The 24,167-nt window shown below is 42.6% G+C and overlaps 1 protein-coding gene across 1 annotated transcript; it reads right to left on the bottom strand.

Annotated features, from left to right (window-relative positions):
* Positions 1-1,105: 1,105 nt before the first annotated feature.
* olfml3a (olfactomedin-like 3a) lies at positions 1,106-6,984 on the bottom strand. The gene is made up of 3 exons (XM_086103924.1): positions 6,796-6,984; positions 5,234-5,540; positions 1,106-2,118 (listed from the first exon to the last, which is right to left on the bottom strand). The coding sequence occupies exons 1-3, from the start codon at positions 6,904-6,906 to the stop codon at positions 1,337-1,339; spliced, it is 1,200 nt and encodes a 399-aa protein (XP_085960050.1). The 5' UTR covers positions 6,907-6,984; the 3' UTR covers positions 1,106-1,336.
* Positions 6,985-24,167: the final 17,183 nt, after the last annotated feature.

Genomic DNA, 24,167 nt, shown 5'->3' with positions numbered 1-24,167 from the left:
AATTGGCATCTACAGCTGGGAGAACGTTTTGCTGAACTCCATCCGTGTCAGTCCTCTCATACGCCCTTTAAGATGTAATTTCTGTAAGGTCCATATCAATACAATACATCTTTATATAGTGCTTACACAAAAGCTGCATCATTGCTACTTCAAATATTTACACGGCCAGGTTGTGCTTGCATTTCCATGCTTTTCACTTGATCACTTGAGTGCTACTTGTATAAATAATTCAGCGGATTTCATTGTATTGTCTTGTTTTGGACGGCATACCATGCACAACAGTTTCTTCCTCCATGCCGCTCTGGAGATACCGCCAGGAGAGGAACTTCCATCCATCCATCCATTTTCCGAACCGCTTGATCCTCACTAGGGTCGCGGGGGGTGCTGGAGCCTATCCCAGCCATCTCCGGGCAGTAGGCGGGGGACACCCTGAATCAGTTGCCAGCCAATCGCAGGGCACACAGAGACGAACAACCATTCACGCCCACACTCACACCTAGGGACAATTTAGAGCGTCCAATCAGCCTGACATGCATGTTTTTGGAATGTGGGAGGAAACCGGAGCACCCGGAGAAAACCCACGCAGGCCCGGGGAGAACATGCAAACTCCACACAGGGAGGCCGGAGCCGGAATCGAACCCGGAACCTCTGCACTGTGAAGCCGACGTGCTAACCACTGGACTACCGGGCCGCCTTGGAGAGGAACTTCTCTTGTCAAAATAGCTTCATCTTTGGAAGTCATGTTTGTCCATGAGCAGCACGTTCAGATGTACGTTTCGTTCAAATTGGTTCTCTTACATTCTCTGTACTGCATCTTCTTTCGTTTCTTGGTGAATTCCGATGGTGAATTCCACTTGCAAAACAATGTTAGAATGAGTACTCCGATTAACTAGAGTTTCCGCCTTGTTTGATGGCATAAATATGCTCACAGCCCGCCGCTGGTCACGTAATATCACGAATCTCGATCATAAAATCACCCAACCTTTTATATGATGCCATTTGGAAGTTAATCGACGGGCTGCATGGTGTTGGAGGCGGATTGTGTGTTTGACCGATGCTCAGCAAAAACAGAAAACAAATGGGCGGTCCGCGGACCGGTGGATAAGGGACCCCTCAACTCTACTCAACTGTATTTATAGAGCACTTTCAAGCATACAAATTGCTGTACATGGAGCAACTAACATATACAACAGTAAAGCAACAAATCGGTAACAAACCTGCCGTAGACAACAATCAAAGTGTTTGTTAACATCGAAGACTAGTGGAAGTCTAACTAACATGTGTTTCCATGTTTTTGACAATACATTTTTACCATAAATGACATTGGTTTGGGCCGTCAAACCAGCATTTTCCTTTTGGTCATCAGCCTGTAGAGGATTTGGTAGCCATCGTCCCAGCTGTAGATCTGTTTCTCCTCGGCGTTGTACTTTAGACTGGCGTGTCCTCCGTAACGTCGGGGGAAATAAAAGAGGGGTGCCTCCTCACTCACCACCTTGTCATTGACATCAAACACACACTGGACCCGAGAGCGAATGGTCTGCGGTGTGTTGTAAACAACGTAGACGACGCCACAGACAATGAAAGCCGCCTCCGAATTCTCCCTCGGGCAGTGGGTGTCCCAGATTTGCTCGATATCCAGAGAGACGGGATCCATTTTTGCGAGGTTGATGTTTGGTTCGGTCTCACCGCTGGCATAGAGAAGCCAGAGGCCTTGGTCGTCCACTGCGAGATCTGCTACCGTCTCGGGGTTGAGGCTGTAAACAGTAGCTCGGCTCTCCATGGGGAGAATGGCTACATCCGTGAGCCTGCCACCAATGATGTCATACCTGACCACATTCATGTCTTCCCCCTGCTGGATGTAATACAGATAACCGTTGTAAACAGCGACGCCACTGCCCTTCCAATTGGACGGCAGCCCGATCGGCCGACCGAGGGCGGCACCCGGGGAACCCTGAAGAAACTCCTTGACGGACTCAAACTGGTAGATGGTGTCCCCCGCTGTCCCGTTAAATACGTAGACCTTGGATGACCGGGGGTCCCGGAGCCAGACGCCCTTAGAACCACCCACTCGTTTCAGGATCTTCACCGACCGGATGGCAGAGATGATTTCCACGCAGTCTACGCATACACAAAACGCAAAACGGATTATTTGTGCAGTGAACCCTCTCTTATTCGCGGTTCAGCATACAGTATGTCAATTTGCATATATGTGAATGCTTTTTGGGAACCTATCCTCCGTCTCTGAAAAGGTCATCACTATTTTTGTGCTCAGGCTAAAGCCATGTCGAATTTAATAACATTGCTTTGTCACTATTGGTCACAATTATCACAGTACTCTTTGAATCTCATCATTCTTAAACAATAAATGAACAGTTCCTCCATCCATCCATCTATCCATCCGTCCATTTTCTGATCCACTGTGCCCTCACGAGGGTTGCGGGTGTGCTGGAGCTTATCCCAGCTGTCTTCGGCCAGTAGGCGGGGGACACCCTGAACCGGTTGCCAGCCAATCGCAGGGCACACAGAGATGAACAACCATCCGCGCTCACACTCACACTGAGAGACAATTTGAGTGTTCAATCAGCCTGCCATGCATGTTTTTGGAATGTGGGAGGAAACCGGAGCACCCGGAGAAAACCCACGCAGGCCCGGGGAGAACATGCAAACTCCACACAGGGAGGCCGGAACTGGAATTGATTCAGATTCAAATTCAGAAAACTTTTTTTATCCCCGTGGGGCAATCAGAGTTGAACCCGGTACCTCTGCACTGTGAGGTCGATGCGCTAACCACTGGTCCACCAGGCCACTCCGAACAGTTCCTGTTAAACCTTTTTTTTTTTTCTAATTGATTCTGACAGTCTACTACTGACTTGGGCATTTCATTTCTTATTATTCTCACTTTGCATTGGTAATAAGAATTGAAATGGTTTTCAGTGGCACCAGGTTTAGTAACAAATGATCCATTCACTTCAATGAATGAGACATTTTACCCATCTTGCTTTGACCTAAAAGTTCATTGATTGTTTTCCATATTTGTTTACTATTTTTCTACATGCATTTCATTTATTTTGAATCACCAGACAAAACAGCAGTTTTTTTTTTTAAATTGGTGCCTTTCTTGTCTCGTCAAAACGCTCGTTTTTAAGTTTCCTAATTTCTTTCCATTTTGTTTCAGTTTTGTGTTAGTGGACCGAATCATGTCTTTTTCTTTGTGTTTGTTTTGGTATACTTTGACCCAATTTACTTTGGACTTTTGTTAAATTAGTGATTTTGATCTTTTGGAAAATAATAACATTTTGTCTTTGACCACATCCTGTCCAGCTTCCCGGCAGTCGGGTCCTCTCAACATTAGTTCAAAACTGGGTCTCAAAAAAAAAAAGAAAAAAGAAAGCTTAGCAACCTCGCTGTCATTTCCTCATACAGTCAACAACTATATGCAGCAAAGTCCCATTGAAAACCTTCAGGGTAGAGTGCCATGAAATGAACATAAAAGCGGCTTGGGACAAAAGAGGCTCTCTCCTCTGACATGACCTGAGGCAAATAAACATTAGACTCTCCAACAAAAAGTAGCCAATTCCTGACAAGGAAAATCAGTTCATCGTGGGGTCACCTCACAATGGGCACGACGTCTCTCATGAGCTTTACATTGATGTTTGTTTCTGGGAGAAAAAGCAAAGCCTAGTTCTAAACTGTATGACTGTGCACAGATGTCATAATTGTGCTGGATGTGTGTGTGTGTGTGTGTGTGTGTGTGTGTGTGTGTGTGTGTGTGTGTGTGTGTGTGTGAGAGACATTGAGGAAAGTGTTCATTTTGCCTAGATACACCCAAAGGAGTTTCACGATCAACCATCACCAGTTGGAGCCAATTAAAACATATTTGATATTTCATTTCGTGTTCCAGTGAAATGAATACTGATGTGACACAATCAAAACATTTTCACTCCGTGCATGAACCCCGCAAATGACTCTACTGAGTCTGGGAATCAGAAGTCATAAACATACATTTTATTTTTATCCCCTTGAAGTTAACGTTCAAAACAGACTCATTGCAGATGATTTGAAGTAGCGTTTGCAGTCTACGATGTGCCTTCCTTACGCTTTAGCTTTAATGAACCAACCTTCACGTGTCCCCTACATATGTACAGTACATCAAAGATAATTGACTCTCTCTCATCACAGCATACTGCACGTATTTTCAGGAAAAGTTAAAACAAAATTTCTAAACATAGCCTATAAACATTGTTTGGTAATATTTGTCTTGTAATATATGTGCAGAGATAATTTAAATGTGAATTATAATATTATCCATCCATTGATTTCCTATAACACTTATTTTAAAGAACATGGTTGGCTTTATGTTGCCCATGGTTCAACCTCCCCTGCTTAAGAGTCTTTGATTAAAATCTAGCCGACATGAAATCATTTTGAAGACACAATTTACACTCACATTTTTATTATTATTATTTTTTTTTTAATGAAAGATACAAGTAGACTTTTCTGATTCCGAATCTGCCATCTCAAGCACATCAGGTTTTCTTAATAATAATAATAATAATAATCACTATTATTATGATTTTATTATTATTATTATTATACAATATGTAATATAATAATATCTTTTATAATATTTATGAGTTAAGAGTTAGGTTTAGCAACAAGTGGATTTTTTTTCTCAAGCGTCACAGCTATAAATTACAACACGTGGTAAAATTCATATTGCGCAAGCAACTTTAAAAACAGAAAATGAAATTTTATGAAAGATCTGATGTGCTAGGAAAAAAAAGTCCGCATTTTTGTCAAAATACTTTTAAGGTCACATACACTCAACTCAACTTTATTTATAGAACAACCAGAGCTGCCTAGAATGTGCTGTACATAAAATAAAACAAACTACACAAATCAAAATGGTAACAGCAATGAATCCAGAACATTAAAACAGTAAACACAATAAAATACAAAAACAAAGCCGAGAGTGCCATGCTGAGGGGAAAGCCAAAGAATCAAATTGTGTTTTAAGACAAATTTTAAAGATGGACAGAGAGGGGGGGCATTTCACGTGAAGTCATTCCAAAGGGTTTGACCTATCCCTTGTCGGCCTCAGCTTAGTCCTCAGTACCCCAATAGTAGCTCCATAAAGCCATCTTTGATGAAAATTTGCTGTTGACCAGTGTCATTCTTGAACATGTCTGACATTGTACAAGACAATTTTGAGTCCACAAAGAACATGTCTCACCAGTCACTCTGGAGGGCAGCTCCTCCCAGTCCTCTTCCTCCTCTCCTCGACTCTCCTCCTGGCTCCACACTCCCTGCTCCAACACCCGGTCCGCCTGGTTTGCACAAGCCCGTGGGGATGTCTGGCTTTCCACAAAGTCCACGTTTTGCTCCACCCGATTCAATCGGGTCGCAGCTGCCTCCACATCGGTAGATAGCATGCTGTGTCCTTGCTTCAGACCCTCTATAGTCTTCTTGGACCGTTTGTGTAAATCCTGAAGTTCCATGTGGTATTGCCGTGACTGCTCTTGCCACAAGTGCATGTGGTCCTAAAAAAAAACAAAAAAACAATGACATTCAGATGGCTTTTACCCGGGCGATTACGCTAAATGTATTCAAGTTTTAGCTTATGCGTGCGTTTATCTACAGTAGACTTGATTATTCTAACAGTTTTTTGAGTGGACTCTCTCAGAAGGGCATCAAACAGCTGCAGATCATTCAGAACACTGCTGCTCAAATTCATAATTGAACAAAGACATGAGAACTTATTACTCCAGTTCTAAAGACTTTACACTGACTCGGAGTCAGCTTTAGAACACATTGTAAAATTATGCTACCGGTCTATAAAATCATTGCCTAGTTTCGGTCCTGAATATATTAAAGAAATGCTTATGCACCGGGTCAATTATTGGAGCCCAGAATTCAAAGCAAACATGGTACATCGGCATTTAGTTGTTTTTCTACAAGCAAATAGAATGAAATAGAACTGAAGTTAGCACCAAGTGTAAATGCTTTTAAATCTGGGCTAAGGCAAGTTTTTTTTTCTCCATACCTTAAGATAAGTTTAAAATTTTTTTTTAGAGCATCTATCTAATCAGTTTTTTAAATCCAGAATTGACTCAGTCACTAACCGATCTTAGTGTGCAATTTATGGAAACAACTACGGTGTTCTTTTTTTTTTTAAACTTAGGATTTGGCAAAGTTGTTATTACATAAAACCATTGTTCAGATATAGCATTCAAACATTTGCTTCAACTTACTGATCAGATGGAGCCTCAAGCAGCAAGCTGCAATTTCTTTTTTTTTTAAATTCATGCTGATAACAGTTTCAAGATTGTCGATTACGATTTGCGGCTGGTGTGACGAGTGGTTATGAAAAAAAAAAAATCAGTCCCTCTGAAAGGCATAACCAGAAAAAAAAAACCACCATTCAAATGAATTATTTCACTTCAACAGAGGGTGTCTCCATCAGGAAAACAAATAATGCAATAAAGAAAATCCGCTTGTTCGTCATTATCCCATCTGTTCCCTCAGTTGCAATGTTTGCGTATTCCCAATGATGCTTTTGGAGGAGACAAATAGTTGGTGTTGAAGTGATGGGGGTTTTTTCTGACATTGGCAAGTTTAGTATTGTTGTCATTTGGTTTTGCTTGACTCTGAACATTTGGACAACTTTTCGTGAATGCGCCGTTTCGATGGTTTTAAATTGCTGTTGTGTACAACATATGATAAGAACCTCATAGGAGGAGGAAGCAAACAGACACGATGTCGCATGCATCCGATGACAAGCCAAGGTTTGATTACCTCAATAGCCAACAATCTGTTCTCCAGATAGTCCATCAGGGCCTGGTAGTAGAACTGAGCTCCACACAGCATCCAGGTTGTGGAAAGTAACAGGATGAACACCAGCTTCATTGTCCTCTGCCCACTGCTGGGTGACAAGCTTCACTTTACGGGCTTCAGAACTTCCTCACATGCACTCAACGTCCACCGAGTAAGCAATCGGTGCGTTGTAAGACGGAGACTTTCCACTTCCTTTTGCACACTCTCTCTCTACTGGAATGTTTTCTCTCAGGGAGGAGCCAGATGGAGGAGGCCTCCTCGGTACCTCTCAGAGTCAACTGGGATACTGTTTGTTGCACATGCATCCTGCATGCACAAACATTATTCAACTCATTGCAGTCATAGTTCATCTTTTGTTAAACTTGAAATAGTTACTCTGAAGCATTTCATCTTCTATTTCCAGGTACCTGGATTTACATTTGAATCTGGTACGCAAGATGGAGGCTGCCATGAATTGTAATAAAACACCACCGTTTTAGGTGAGAAAATATTTTGAATTTAAATCTATCTGAGCGTACGAGATTATGTTTGCAATAAGTGCTGCATCAATCCTGTGACCCATTTGCGTTATTGCTTTTGTGTTTTCCGTTTTTGGTGCTTGTTTTAGGCTTTCATCACAGCCTCTTTGTTGCGTGTTTTGACCAGGTTACTCCCTGTAATCACCTCTTTAGTCAGTAAAATACATGCACGTATCACAGGTGTCAAAGTCAAGGCCCGGGGACCGGATCCGGTCCATAACAGTATTTTATGTGGCCCGCAAAGACAAATCACGTATGTTGACAATGTTCCCTGCATGCTTCACCTTTAATACAAACTGGTAAGAAAAAATATGCTTTTTCATTTCAAGAGAAGTCATTCTACAAAGTTCACACTAGTGAACAATATTAACTGCAAATCGGGGATCCACACCTTTATCCTAGTTTCCTTTGCCCAGAACATGACCGACATCACCACCTCTATAGGCATTTAGATGCTCTTGTTGACTTAACTTGATCATATCGTATGTCTACTTTTCACACTAAGTACAATTAAATGAACTAAAACCGGTTACTAAAATGTCTTTATCTAATTCCTCATCATATAGAAAGCCACATTAACGCGATGATGACTCCTTTTCTTTTTTACTGCTTTTCCTTCTTTTTTTCTTTTTTACCCCTATTAGTTAGTTAGTTAGTTAGTTAGTTCCGCCCGCTCCTATTTGGAACATTGGGCGACGAGCCTCCTCCATTTGTTCCGGTCACTGGCGACCTTTCTTGCTCCATGCCAGCTGACACCCATCTCACTGAGGTCTTCTTTGGCAGTCTGTCTTTACCCCTATTATTATATTCTAAATCCCACAGACAGAGCGAGTGTTGTCATAGCAACAAAGAAACCTTTCCTTCGAACTTGCCACCAGCAGTTTGATTTATCGTGGTGCTTGACTAATCTAACTGGGTATAAAAATTGTGATTTAAAACAGTTTTTTCAACTCACAAACCAATAACTCTTGAGCACCCCATAACAAGCCTTTTTTGTCCCTCCGTCTTGATGACCAATTTTCACATCAAATATAACAGCTAAAAAGCATTTTAAATAAGCTTTTTGTTTATGAGTTCGTTTACATGTGATTACATTAGGGGCGTGAGCTACATGGCTCAGGAGTAATAAAACATCATCGAACTAACCCTAACCCCTAACTGTAACCCTAACCCATGGTCCGCAACCCGCGGCTCTGGAGCTTTTTCAAAAATGTTTGAAAATGGACAAAGATGGTGGAGGGAAATATATTTTTTTGTTTTAAAATGGTTTCTGCAGGAGGACAAACATGACACAAACATTCTTAACGTTTTCCAATGCTGTAAAAATGTGAAGGATAGATAATAAACGTCAACATTTCTGTCAACGAAGATTTGCGTCATAGCCTGCGTCACATGTTTCTATTAGCAGGACATAATGCCATGCAGGTGGCTGTTGGGGGAAAAAAAACTGTGTTTCTTATACAATTCACCGAGGGTACTGGCAAAGAATGGGAATCTGGAGGGCCGAGAAAAGCATTTTAAAACGGTACACGTCAGCTACGATAGTTAACACAACAGTGTCTCCCATGCCTCGTTCATCTTAGTTTATAGCTAATATAGATACATACAGCATATGTTGCCTTCCTTTTAAGGCTTATAAAAGGCTCTTAATTTTTTGCGGCTCCAGAAGTACTTTGGCTCTTTCAATATTTTGGGTTGTCGACCCCTGCCCTAACCGCCTAACTTCCTAACCCAAACACCAAACCCTAAACCCTAACCGCTAACCCCTAACCCTAACTCTAACCCCTAACCCCTGAACCCCTAACCCTAACCTCAACCCTAACCCCTAACCATAGCCTTGACCCTAACTCCAAACCTGGACTCGAACCCTAACCTTTAACCCTCACCCCTAACCATAACCCCCAACCCTAACCTTAAGCCTAACTCCTAACCCCAACCCTTTACCATAAACCCTAACCCCTTAACCCTCACCCCTAACCTTAGCCCAAACCCGAACCTCTAACCCTAACGCTACCCCTACCCCGAACCCTAACATTTAAACCTCACCCGAACCCTCCCCCCTAACTTTAGCCCAAACCCCAACCCTAACCCTAACCCGAACCCTAACCCTTAACCTTAATTGACAATTCTGTGAGATGACCTCAAGACTGATATTCATGACAATCATTCCAGGAATTTTTCAGAATATCAACAGTTGTGTAATCAGGAATGAGTCAACTTCACCCTGTGCAAAAACTACCTGAAAACGCATAATTGTGTGGTGAAAGGCAGATTCTGTTTGTGTATTCTTGTGATGATCTGTAATACATTTTATGATAAATTTATGCCGAAATGTAAGAAACTGCAAAGGATTTCCTTCTACTGTACAAAGTTTTCATTCCCCTGCCTATGAACTTAAGTATGATCTCATTGTGTTTATGATGATGCCAATCCTCTCTTAGCAACTATCACAGCCACATCTCTTCTTGGAAGACTTTCCTCAACTTTTAGAACTGTGTTTATAGATTTTTGTTTGTTTGTTTGTTTTTTACATTCCTTCAGAAGCACATTTTTTAGGTCACTCACTGCTCTCAATCTCTGCTCACATTGTTCCCAAAGGTCTTATGTCAGGTTGAGATCAAGACTCTGTGAAGGCCAGTCAAGTTCATCTACACCAAAAACTCTCACTCATCCATGTCTTCATGGACCTTGCTTTGTGAACTGTTGAAACAAGGCAACAGCAACCTGTTCCCTCAGGTGGGAACATTGAATTGTCCAAAATTATTGGCCCCTTTCTGCCAGTGAAAAGAACTCTGAATGCTGGAGCATACTAAGAGATTTCATTTAGGTCGCATAGCCGGCTAGATGTTGGAGAGATGCAGGCTTGCTGACTACTGTCTTTGACTGTCCCCATGTGTCACTGTTTGTTCACTTCTATCAGTTCAATTTTAATTTGTTGGATGAATTTCAAAAGGTGGCTACATAGATTAATTGTAACCTCTGCCATCTAATGCATTCAGTTGTTCTGCCTGTCATTATACGTTGCGAGCACAGATAAATGAACAAAAATTTATTCACTACTGATAAATCATACTTTTTGGACATGTTAAGTGAAAATGAATAATTTCCTGTAGCACTTCTGATAATCTCCTAACACTGTTGTCCCATGGCACCCGCTGCATGAGAGTGATGGTCTGTCCATTGTTTCACAGTTGCGCCACCAGATGGGAGCATCACACCAGAGTGTCTATGTGGATGTGCCTTCATAAATAGGAATTGGAAGATTTTTCAAGCAAACTGTAAAACTTGCCAACAACTTTAAGGAAAAAAAATCTCCATATGACATTTACTTTAATAATTCAGTTATTCCATTTTCCTTTTATGAAACAAAGAAAAAAGCATGCACAATTAGGCCTCAGTTTGCAAAGTACAGGCAAAGTACAGCTGCGGAACCCTAATGTATAATAAACCAGAACATTCAAAGAAAAGTCATACTTTCAGTCAATAGTTGCATCAAAAATATTTGTAGTCCACAAATCCTCCAAAAAATAAATGGAAAAAATTAAGTATGGTGATCAGTAAGTGTGCCTTCTTTTGCCACCTGTATTCACAGCTGTGGAAAACGTCGTGCCTGGTCCCAGTGCCCAAGACCCCCCACCCTAAGGAGCTGAACAGCTACAGACCGGTGGCGCTGACGTCTCATCTGATGAAGACGCTGGAGAGACTCGTCCTCGCCCACCTTCGACCGCTGGTGGGCGAAGGTGGACCCGCTGCAGTTTGCCTATCAGCCTGGCATCGGCGTGGAAGACGCCATTATCTACCTCCTCCACTCAGTGCTGTCACACTTGGAGAAGGCCGGGAGCACTGTGAGAATCATGTTCTTTGATTTCTCCAGTGCCTTCAACACCATCCAGCCCAACTTGCTGGGAGGCAAACTGCAGAACACCGGAGTGGACCACCATCTCACAGCATGGATCACAGACTACCTCACAAATCGGCCGCAGTACGTGAGGTTGCAGAGCTGTGAGTCAGACAGGCTTCTCTGCAGCACTGGAGCGCCGCAGGGGACTGTTCTGGCTCCATTCCTGTTCATCCTCTACACCTCGGACTTCAGACACACCACTCCAAACTGCCACCTTCAGAAGTTCTCCGATGACTCTGCGATTGTTGGCCTCATTGCAGAGGGGGACGATCGGGAGTACAGGGGAATGACGAAGGACTTTGTGGACTGGTGCCAGCAGAATCTCCTCCAGATCAACCCTAGGAAAGCTAAGGAGTTGGTTGTGGATTTCTGCAGGAAACAGTCCTCACCAGCACAGATGAACATCCAGGGTATGGACATAGAGAGGGTGACCTCCTACAAGTACCTAGGTGTTCTTCTGAACAACAAACTGGACTGGTCTACAAACACGGACACCCTGATTAGGAAAGGACAGAGCCGACTCTTCCTACTCAGGAAACGGAGGTCTTTTGGGGTTCAGGGGTCGCTCCTTAAGACTTTCTATAACTCGGTGGTGGCCTCGGCCATCCATTATGGCATTGTCTGCTGGTCAGGCAGCATCTCAGCCCGGGACAGAGACTGGAGCGACTAGTCAGGAAGGCCAGTTCTGTCCTGGGCTGCTCCCTTGACACTCTGGAGGAGGTGGGCAACAGAAGGATGCTAACTAAGCTAAAAGCTATGATGGACAGTCCCTCCCACCCTCTCCAGCCCGCCCTGACAGCACTAGGTAGCTCCTTCAGCCAGAGACTGTTACACCCGCGCTGCAAGAAGGAGAGATACCGACGCTCGTTCCTACCAACTGCTGTCAGGCTGCTGAATAAAAAAATAGCAACAATAATATTATTAATAATAATTAAATGATGTGGAAAACAATTATAAATAGCACTGCGATTTATCCATTTTGTATTTATATTGCACTTAATTGAACGGTGTTTGTTTGTTTTTTCTTCTTCTTTCTGCCTACATTCTTGCTGCTGGAGGCTGTAAATTTCCCCAGTGTGGGACAAATAAAGGATATCTTATCTTATCTGCATTTACCAGCGTGCCAAGGTTGCTATGTAACCAATTCGTGAAACTCATTAATCCATCCATTTTCTTTGGACTGGTGATTGTCAAAGTGTGGCAGACACTTTTGTGATATACAAAAAATATAATCACTACATGAAATGTTCAAACTCTGCATACAGTGTTACACAGTGGTAGTACAGCTAAAACTTTTTTTTTTAAGAGTTTTGGTACATTTTTCTTACAATTCAGTTGTATTTGTCTTTTCAGTACAATGCGCTTTCGTTAATTTTTATTTGTTTTCAAACCTTCATTTGCACTAAGTTTTCAAATTAAAATTTCTGTTATTTCCCCCCCTGTATTTATTGGTGGTTACTGCACTACTAATGATGGGAAAATGAAGCCTCAAATTTGCTTCATGAACCAGTACTTTTTGGCTCCTCCAGATGGCTCTGCCGGTTTGAATTAAGAGATTTAAGAAATGGCAAGTCGGTGTGCTTTCAGGCCAATGTTAACAGACAGATGCCATAAGAGGAGTCACAAATACAACTGGTTCATGAAGGAAATTAGAGGCTTCGTTTTCACTAGTAGCCACTTATGAAGGATCAGAGTGGAGAGCAAACCTACGTCATTTTCTTAATATCATTTGTTGAAATATTATGGCTAGCTTGCCATCGAGTGCTCATCCTAGCTCCTGTTTGCCCAGCTGGAAAACAATTAAAGTCTAAGCCAAGGCTAAAAATGCTGCCGTTTCCATTGTAAAATCAATTTTGTTAGGACTACTAGCATCAACCATTGTCCTAGGTTGTTGCCATGACAAAATAGCCCCTCACCAACAGGTGCTCAATTAGCCAATGTCTTTCTGCTTATCATGCTGCTTATCCAACCACCACCTACTCTTCTGAATTAATTAGCCCTTCCCTCAGTGATCATCTTAACAACGGTTCATCTGAATTTCCTCCATGTCTATATTTGAATCACTTTACCTCTGTTGGGTTTCTACAATTAACTCTATGTTTCCCTTTCAAGCAGTTTACCTCATGTAGTAGCTTAAATTTTTAACTGACATGTCGCACATGTGAATTAGCATTAGAGAGGAAGGCTAAAATCATCATTCAAGCCATTGAACATGTTTTCTCAATCACCTTGGTGAGATGACATGGAATGGTTTGCTACTTGTGGTGCCACTGAAGGCTTTTGCCACCCGCAAATATGTCTGACATCATGGTGGAATGTCCTATAACTAGGATAATAAAATAGGGCTCTCATCATATATGTGGACTGACAAAGTAAACATGACTGCTGATGGAATAAACATTTTTAACTATATGTACAGAGGGAAACACAAAGATCCATGTAGGGTGAGCGGCGTTTAGAAACACATGCAATGATGTCATAGAAAGGAGAGGTGGGGGGGAGTTAGCAAAAAAAAAAAAAGCAACAAGCCTGCTTGTTCATCACTGTGTGGGTTGAAGGTCATCAAAGCTGCAGCTCAGTGCCAGCTCACATGAGCATTCACACTGAGAGAACATGAAGATCATAAATCTTTAAGGCTCTTCTAAATGGTTTTAATTCGGCCAAGGCGCCAAGTCACTTGACCCGCGTGAGCCCTGCTGCTCGGAGGCTTTCTGGTTGACTGAGCAGACTTTTTGGCCCCTTTCAGTCCAGGTGATAGTCAAGACCCGCTGAGCCAGTCTACAAGTGTCTCCAATACTGCAACAGAATTTCAATCCAAAATATCCTACGTGCCCCACGTTTGTCCACCTGCTAATTTTCTTTGCGTCTCTACAAAAAAATTGCAGTGTGGGACTGTGCTGAAATATAATATTTCATCATCAAACCGACGTCTTGTGCATTAGTTTGTGGATCGATACTGAAATATCGATACCACCGTTACCAGATTGTAATGTTTTATAATTGATTCTTAAATCAAAATGAGCGCTGATGTTTTGTATATCATTACGGGAACAAAGTGGAAATTAACATAACTATTCTGATATTGTCAAAAACGATCCCCAGTTAGTGGGCACTACTTTTTCTTCGCACTCGGGGAAGTGCATAGTCACTCAGTTTCAGTCTGACTTTGTATAATGGCATTTTGGCAACGCGTAAGGAGGAGTCATGTGTGGAGTTATTTCAGCTCCAAACAGCCAAGATGCGGTTTGTGATGTTTGTGGAAAAACTGTAAGGATTTGTGGCAACACAACAGACCTTGTAAAAGACTTCAGGTTAATCCACAGCACAGCAGACGTTATATTGTCGCCTGTGGCCAATGCGTGCGAAGGAGCACCACAATGCCAATCAAAGCAGAATGTTGCATAGTATAATTCTTCACGTTCTGTACGATTCTGTTATTGCTACATAATTTTATAAAGTACAATACCGTGGAGTGCTGCTTTTCTTATTAAAAAACTGTGTTTTTTGTAGTCTGGAAATGATTAATGGCATTTTCATTCATTTCAATGAAATAAGTAGATTTTAGATACATTAAGTGATTTGAGTTATGAGTGTGGTCAATGAATTAATTAGATAAGATTTACTATATATCGAATTTTGCATGTATGCCAATCAGGTTAAGTTAACTACGCACATTTATAACTGACGGCACCCCCTCCCCCCTCCTAAAAAAAGGAAAATTCTCAACTGAACTGTATTTATAGAGCACTTGAAAACAGCCATCGCTGTATACAAAGTGCTGTACAAGGAGCAACAATCATTTGTACAATAATAAAACAATAAATCAATTACAAATACGGTAGAAAGCACCAAACAGTAAAACTAAGATCAGATCTGAGTCATGCTGAGTCACATGCGAAAGAATACAAGTGAGTTTTGAGGCGGATTTTAAAGATGGGCAGCGAGGGAGCTTGCGAGGGATCAGCAACGGAAAAGGCTCGATCCCCTCTGAGCTTCCGTTTAGTTCTTGGTACTTCTAATAATGTCTGGTCCGCAGACCTGGGGCGCCGGGCAGGTGTGTAGGGGCGGATGAGCTCAGAGAGGTAAGGTGGCGCCAGGTCATTTAAAGATTTGAAAACAAATAATAGGATCTTAAAAAGACCTCTAAAATGTATAGGGAGCCACTGAAGGGATGCCAGAATAGGAGTTATGTGCTCCCTTTTACCCAGTCAAGAGACGAGCAGCTGCATTCTGGACCAGCTGGAGACGCTTAATGGAGGATTGGCTGACTCCAAAGTCAAGTACATTACAGTAATAAATTGGGGGAAAAATCGGCTGATCCGCTACTTAGATCAATTTGATGTAACTTTTTGCATAGTTTTGTATTAATGCAATTTCAGTCCATTTTTAACACAATTTGGGTTACATTTGACACAGCCGTTTTAAGAACGTGATATGTAATGGGTGGTGCCGCGTTACGCTGGTTTCACTTTAATGCAGGCAGCATGGGTTCAGCTCCCACTTAGTGACGGTGCACTCTTAAATCTGCTGGGTTGAAAGTGGGTTATTTATACCCACAGTGATTTGGGTTGACGACTTCACCTAGCACGTTGGGTTAAGATTTGGATTTTGCAAGAGATAAAAACTGCCTTTACAGAGTAGTAAAGGCAGTTTAGTATAGCCACTGTTAAAAACAATACTTTCAACACAATGTTTGCACTGGATGAACTTTCTGACGCAACCCACCTATTTTCCATGGGTTGACCGGGGTTTGAATCCCAATCCCCATGTAGGATATCAACAATCCTACCCACTGTGCCTTCCATCTGATTCCAGATGATTTCATAAGAAGGTTGCATTTATATGTACTTTAACTTCAGTACGTAAAAAAACCCAAATGGCGTCTGGCTTCAGCCTGTCCAAGTCCAATCTTCAACCCAGACTACTGGGTCAAATAATACCCAATCTTGGGTAAAGGTAACCCAATTTGCCCCAAATCCACAGTGTGTGTGTGTGTGTGTGTGTGTGCATGTGTGCATGTGCGTGTGCGTGTGAATATGACCGTGAATGCTAGTCTGTCAGTATAAGCACCCTGTGAATGACTGGCAACCAGTCCAGGATGTAGTCCTCCTTTGACCTAAAGCAGCAGGGATCGGTTCCACCTCCTTTTGACCTCAAACCTGATAAATAGAATGCAAAGTAGATTGTTGTATGAAGGAATTAAAAAATACGACCCTACTCCTCACTGTAACCACCTATCCTCGCACCGCAGCCCAGACCACCCAGCGATGATACATTTTCTCTTCCAAGGTATATCTCACAGTGCTCCTCAGAGATCATATTGTCGGAACCATTGACAATGACATGAAAGCAAAGCCCATCAGGAAAAAAAGATCTCCGCGAAATGTAAACCTAGGCTCTGAAAGTCACAAAATATGCACAGATAACATAACAGCAGGCTCAATTGTGAGTCCACATATGCATATCCGTGTTACAGAGGAGACACATCTGGGACAGGTGTAAATAAATTATGTGAACACAGGTGAGTGAGCCAGTCAATCAATCTGGATGGTTTGAATGACGTGTACAAAAATACGGTATTCTAAAATAAAATCGTTGAGGGAGCAGATCTGAATGAAAACAGGCACAAAATGAGCTGTGGCAAAGCTCCGCTTTGCTGTTGAGCCGTTGTGCGCATTTTTTAAATTTAGAATTTGGAATTTTTGTTTGAGAGCTGGCTCACTTGTACGTTCCCATTTGCACAGTTTTTGTTTCAATTGTGTTGTTGAGCAGTTCTAAACGTACCCCGAGTTTTAGGATATCACGGCGGGTTCACCGGTTGCAGTTTGATACAATGCAATGGCTTCTTTGTTTGATTTATTTGAGTTTTTATAAGAGACATTCGATAATTACAGAGGGTGGCAAACATTCATACTTTCACTCATCCAGACATGGAGCAAGCCGCTAAACATGTCATCACTTTGTTAAAGAAATATGCAGAGTTTACATTGTGAGCCGGTGTTTAGTGCCAATCAACACTGAGGCACAAAGCCAACATGACGAGCTCAAGCGATTTATGCAAGTGGAACGTCAGTGATTCCCAACCCGTGAGATATGCGGCGACAACACGTTTTGGAATGGGTCTCACAGGTGGGCCCCCTGCGTTTACACATTTATTTTCACTTCATACTTTGGCAGGCATCACGCTGCAGGCATGTCTCTGAAGTGAGTCATGCTGGGAGACGAGCGTGGTGCCAAGTGGGGGTGGGGCATCGGACCGAGCGCCGCCACCCTCAGCGTGATGAGACTTGTTTGCTCCGATCGAGCACATGGCCGATGGTCCTGTCTGATGAGTGCTTTGTGAGATAATGGTAGGCATGCAGTTGCGTACATGCCAAGCTTGCGAGGGGGTGATGGTGGGGGGGGGGGGGGGGCAATATTGATCCATTTGGGACAAGTCGTTTGGTTCAAAATTGACAGCTCCCTACACTCATTTTTAGCAACAGGCCGTAAATTTTTCATTCACATTCAAGTCCTGGAACACAGATTAGGAGTGAACATTGGTAGTTAGTACATCTGTCTTCCTGTCGAGAGGCCGTGGCGTCAAAACTCATCATGGGCTTTCCTGGATGGAGTTTTGCCCATGCATGCATACGTTTTAGTTTTTTTTTTCAGAATACGCCAGCTTTCCTCTTCATTGCAAAAAAATGCATGGTATGTTATTTGAATACACTAAAGTGTGAGTGAGGATGGTTCTTGTTGAAAGTCAGCTGGGATAAACTGTACTTCAGCAACCCGACATGGACTATAAAAAGTAGATGGATGGATGATTGATTCTTTTATTTATTTTGTCTTGATTTTATTCTTTTGTTGCTTTATGCTTGCTTGACTCCAACACCAATCCCTTAGTCCACCCTTCAAACACGAAGATTGAATCATCAACCATAATCCTACACGAACTCAGTTAACCCTCGCCAAAGTATAAACCCTTAAACCCCCTCCTAACCATGATCCCAATATCCTACCCCGACAAAGCCACCTAACCCTAAATGCTCAACCTAATCCTAACACCTTTCTCTAAATGCCAAATTGAATTCCATCCATTCGTCATTCCAACCATTTTCAACCACAAATCCTTTTTAGGGTCACAATTTGAGCCCAGATCATTTGGACCGCCTGGGAGACCGCACTAATCACATAACCACATAACCACAACCCCAAACCCAGAATTCAGGATATGTTTTTGTGTCAGCACTTGACCAATTGCAACCCATTTCAGATGTTCCACGCTGTTAATCAGTGTTGACACACTCTCGTGGTTCATTTGGAATTTGGTGAGAACATGAAACAGCAGCCAGTGAGAACATCAGAGCAATTTTTACTTGAAGAGGATGAGTTATGGAATTGAAACGGGGCCAGGCCGTTGGCACAATCGGTCCATTTCTCTCTCTCGAGTCCAGTCAGCCCATCCAGCGGATCCTGGAAGCTCTTCCAAGACTGAAAAGGAGCAAACGTGGAACCAGATGTTTAGACCTTATGTCTTGCCTCCAGTTCATCAGCACTGTATGCTCTGGCATGAGTTTCCAAAAGGGGCGGGACGCGCAGGTTAATTTAACCCACATTCCAGTCTTGTCATGGCATAAAGTAGCCTGTAAGGTAGATGCGGACAAACGATTTTATTCAAGAGTCACGCCACATTTGATTGTCAAAACAGAGGTCATTAAAAAAGACGTGTATGTACAATATATAAATAGTATGTTTGTAAAATAAAATAATAATATGTCTCCAACTATTAAACAATTACTTAATCACATAGAAGTGTTACATGTGCATAAATATTTACTAATATTTGGTATTGTCTTGTTTACAGTAACTGCATACACTGTTTGAAAGACTATCATGCATCGGCACTATTATGCTGAAAAACCCACAGCCCCACTGGTGTGATAATGTCATAGCCGAAAGGTAAGCAGAGCCGCAATGAGTTTTCCTGGATGCACGGAGTACTTGTTATCTAACGCATGCTCAAGTGGCACATTGCTCTGTTTGGTAGTCAAAGCTGGGGCAGGGTATATTTGTGTTTGCTGTTTGTGTCTATGCGTCGCATGTACCCAGTGGAGTGTATGAAGTGCTGCCTTCTTAAGTGAAAATACCTTTATTGTCTTTACGGACACTTGCTTCAATTCAAAACTCTGGGCTTTGCTCCCATAAGTAGAGCACGCTTGCCTGCCTGTTGTGTTCAATTCTCTCACTCCACCCCTGGTTGTCATGGTAACAACATGTACTGATCATTTGCCCAACCGTATATGGGAAGGAGGTGTCCGATCGCTCACGAGATGAGACACGGCCCTCTCACACGGCCCTCTCAATTTCATCTTATTTTGCTGTTATGGCTTCCTTTCATTATTTGAAAATTGCGTCCCTCTTTTACAGTCCAGATTTGTCAGGCAATACAATCCTGTATAATTCTATTGACACACGCTGTGTGTGTGTGTGTGTGTGTGTGTGTGTGTGTGTGTGTGTGTGTGTGTGTGTGTGTGTGTGTGTGTGTGTGTGTGTGTGTGTGTGTGTGTGTGTGTGTGTGAGCTTGTGTGTGCCCGTGTGTGTTGCCTTTGATTCCAGGCCAAGGCCATGATCCAAAGGAGCTATTAATAACATGTGTTTGTTCATGAACCACAGCGTTGTGTCCAAGATAAAGCAAGGGATGTGAGGAGAGAGGCCAACCTAGGAGAAAAGGGAGAAAGAAAAGGACGTGTCGGGATAAGAGAGCGAAGGCGTTCTTAGACAGACTGTCTGGCTGCAAAGGGGTCTCCAAGCACTCGGCGTCATGTGATTCTGGGGTCAAAGGTTATCCCCAAAGATGTATATCGGGCCAAGCCTTGTCGGTCTTGCAAAAGACAGGGAGGTTTTCTTCTGAGAAAATTGCTTTCCAACTCATTCCGAGTTGATTTTTTTCATTACCTGCCCAAATACATAGCAGAGAAGAGGAAGTGGGTGAAGATTCATCAATTTTGAATCTAGGGATGGGATTTTTTATTTGCAATATGGAGTTCCCTTCTTGATACTTACTTCACAATGTAATGAGATCCAGTAGAATGAAATAGTCTGCCTTTCCAAACAACAATGCTCGGTTTGGATTGAGACGCAATATGTCCTGTAGACAGATGTTCTTCGTCTACCATCTTCCTTTTTGTCTACTTATTTCCCAATCCACGCTTGCACACCATTCTTTGAATTCTCTGGTCCTCTTAAACCATGGATGGCCAAGAGTTTTTCATCAGCGCTACTGAAGGGCCACATTGGACAATGTACTTCTTAACCAGATGTATGACAAAAAATGGCATTTTAAATATGGATAAAATACAGGCATATGACTGTTTTTATTGATCCAAACACAATTTTTGAAAATGTTATATTTCTTAGTCGTTGGCGTGCCAGTTTTTAAGATCTTCTCTGTGTGAAAAATGTGTGCGTTTATTCCCAGGAGTCCAAAATCACTTCGACAATGTGCTCCGTCCCCACACCCCAATCATTGGTGATCACCTGGAGAAAAGATAATGGGGGATAGTTGCCCTTATTAGTGTTCATAGTGAAATGAAATTTAAATTGCTACCATGGAGAGGACTAACCTGTCCCACGCTTGATGTCAGATATCGTGTTTTATTTATTTTTTGGGGGTCTGCTGCACAAAGGCTCCTGATATATACAGTATATACTTTATATTTGCAGAATATTCTGGGCGGTGAACAATCCATGACACAAAATTATTCCATTTACTGCATTTGACAAGCAAACAAGGTATAATGATAGAACAGAATTGTGGAATTATTATAGTACGAGCATTTACTAATTGTTCAACCGGATTAAGTTTTCTCTGTGCTGCTCATAGCCACTATTGGGCATTTTTATTGGTATGGAGGGATTGCTAAAGTATCCCAGACAAGTACATTTTGGAGGGAATTGCAACTTCTAGATTTTAGATGTTCATGTTTCCATGAGAAAAATAAGACAGCTGATACAATAAATGGCTCTCAGTGTGCAATTGTCTTTAATTATGACAACAATTTAAGGGAGCTCCACATTCCAGGGCTTCTTATGATTTTGCTGTTATGTGTCTTGGAGCCTGCAGAGCCATTAACACGATACCAATCTGACCAGTGGCTCCAGTCCGGGCCTCCCGCGGGCTCCTGAATGCAACCATCGGGACAAACAATCAATACCAGTGACAGATCCCCGTCAGTGAGAGTGTAATTACCGTGTTGGGAAGGATAGTGTGTCATTCTATTAGAGATGTGCGTGGTTGAGAACCCAGAAGCAAGGCAAAGCAGGATTGCAATCGAAAACAGGACTTTAACCTCAAAAGAAAAAAAAAGGCAAGAAAAAAAGTGGAGTCAAAAATGGGAAATCAACAAGCCCAAAAAACAAGAGACAAAGTAGCAAACCAACAAGAGGAAGAGACTCACTGACAGGAACATGACAGGGACACCAACAGAAGTGATTATCTGACAAAGACTGAAAGGAAGCAGGATGAGATTTCTATCTATCTATCTATCTATCTATCTATCTATCTATCTATCTATCTAGTTAACTAGCTAGCTAGGGGTGGAGCTAGCTAGTTCCACCCCTAGCTGTTATGGCTTCCTTTCATTATTTGAAAATTGCGTCCCTCTTTTACAGTCCAGATTTGTCAGGCAATACAATCCTGTATAATTCTATTGACACACGCTGTGTTAACTAGCTAGCTAGCTAGTTAACTATTGCCCCTCAGCACCTCAGTATTGTGTTGGACTGCCGAGGTTTCACTGAGTAAGTTTAGTTGATCTCCTTTTTTTCTCCATCTCCTCAACCTGGAGGAAGAAAATGGTATCATAGCAACCGCTTTGTTTAGTGCCGGGTCTGTATCAGCAGGACGTGGACCGCCAAGGCTTTGTTTGGAGTAACCAACAGCAGCTGCGAAAAAATCCAAGGCACGCTAAAGACATAATATACAGGAGCCTGGCATCTTCTCCACGCAGTCTGAGTGTCTGATCCTCTCTGCAGGTCGCCATGTTTGGAAGTGCTGACAAATCCAGAGGGAAGACAGGATCCAAAGAGTCCAGGCCCAGTGGCTGGCCCCCTCCCAGAATCTCTCATCCTCTTCACATTTGGGCTCCTACTATGGTCTCTCATCCAAACTGTGCTTCAGGAGGTTTGTGTTTGGGGTGAAGTGAAACACTCAATGTGACATGGTTTGATCTTCATGCTTTATTTGGATTCTGTTGAAATCAAAAACTGGAAAAACCCGACCAGGAAGCAGAAGCAGTTGTCTCATTAAAAAATCTTAACTTTATCGTCGCAGAACTTTGGCAGGTGTTCATTGTATTCAATCCTGGTTCTCATTTTGATCTGTTAACATCTAAATGAGTGATCAAATTTAGCAAGACCACCTCATCTGGGCATCTGATACGGATGCCCCCTGAGCGCCTCCCTGGTGAGGTGTTCCGGGCTTGTCCCACCGGGAGGAGACCCGAGGAAGACCCAGGACACGCTGGAGAGACTATGTTACCCAGCTGGCCTGGAAACGTCTCGGGATCCCCCGGGGAGAGCTGGAAGAAGTAGCTAGGGAGAGGGAAGTCTGGGCTTCCCTGTTAAAGCTGTTGCCCCCGCGACCCGGCCCCGGATAAGCGGTAGATGATGGATGGATGGATGGATTTAGCAAGACTTGAATGTTAGGATGCAATGCAAGCACAGGGAGAACATGCAAACTTCATGCAAGAAGGCCGAAATTGGGATCTTGACCCTCTCAACTGACACCATTGTGTGGCCAAATTGAAAGTATTTTTTCTTTTAAGTTTTGAGTAGCAAATCTTTGGCAGGTAATTTGAAATACTTAAGCCCAAAGTTAGACAGGTCTAGCGCTGATTCAACTAATTGACTGATTTGACTGCTTCAAGAAATCCTTTCTGGAATTTAGAGGGGAAACAATCCCGGAAGGTTCAAAGATCAGTATCGACGTCATGCTATTTTTGATCAAATGAGGGATTTTTTTTCCCGTGATAAACAATTCTGCGACGTGCTGTCTCCATGACAAGCCCAATTTAGTTCCGGCATGGAATCTTCCCGAGGTGTGAGACATGCGCTCGTCAGGTCGTGGAGGTGGAGGAATGTGCTAATCAAAGCCTCGTTAAGGCTGTGCACGCATGCACAAACACACGCGTGAGCAAACATGCACACAAATGCACACACACTTTACAGATTGACAATGGAGCCCATTCATGCGGAGAGATTTGACTCTGGAGGGAAGCACAAGCAAGAGTGCAAGAGTGTCTCTCAGCATTTGGACACATGTAATTGCCATTACTCAGCCTGTCTGATGCTGATAATAGCGCGATGGGAAATTCCTGTCAGAGCGCTTTCGCAAGCCCTTTTTTTTCCGTGTTCCACTGCGGGGCAGTCAAATGCGTTATGGCATGCACGCATAGCTGTCATTAAACACAATTTGGAGAAAAAAAAAACAGACAGCATCAAGACAATTAAAACTCACAAGGCACTGTGTGTGTGTGTGTGTGTGTGTGTGTGTGTGTGTGTGTGTGTGTGTGTGTGTGTTATTCCATGGCGTCTGAGCAGGAGCTTGTCTGTCAGTTGGACATGTTGACGGACAGTCTCCACCCTCTTCTTTATTTTTAGTGCACTTTGAAATGACATGAAACTGAAGAGGAGTAAAAACATGCAAAGTGGGTCTCGCCTGAGCTGGCGCGACGTTCCTGTGGTTGGCGCTCAGGTCTAAAGTGTATGCGCTTGGTGGATCGCTAACGTTCACTTTTTACTGCATTCTGACTCCATGAATGCCTGGCAGGCTACAAATGTTTTTTTAAAAGGAATAAAACACTCTCATTAAACCTCATTTCTGTATAAGTGGAATGAAGCAATGGGACTGAAAAAGATTTGGAGTGTTT

Source organism: Hippocampus guttulatus, chromosome 1 (genome assembly GCF_054856545.1).
Source record: "Hippocampus guttulatus isolate MCC_2025c chromosome 1, RoL_Hgut_1.0, whole genome shotgun sequence".
Lineage (NCBI taxonomy): Eukaryota > Metazoa > Chordata > Actinopteri > Syngnathiformes > Syngnathidae > Hippocampus > Hippocampus guttulatus.
The sequence above is the reverse complement of the archived record's forward strand: the minus strand, read 5'-3'. Positions and strand labels throughout refer to the sequence as shown.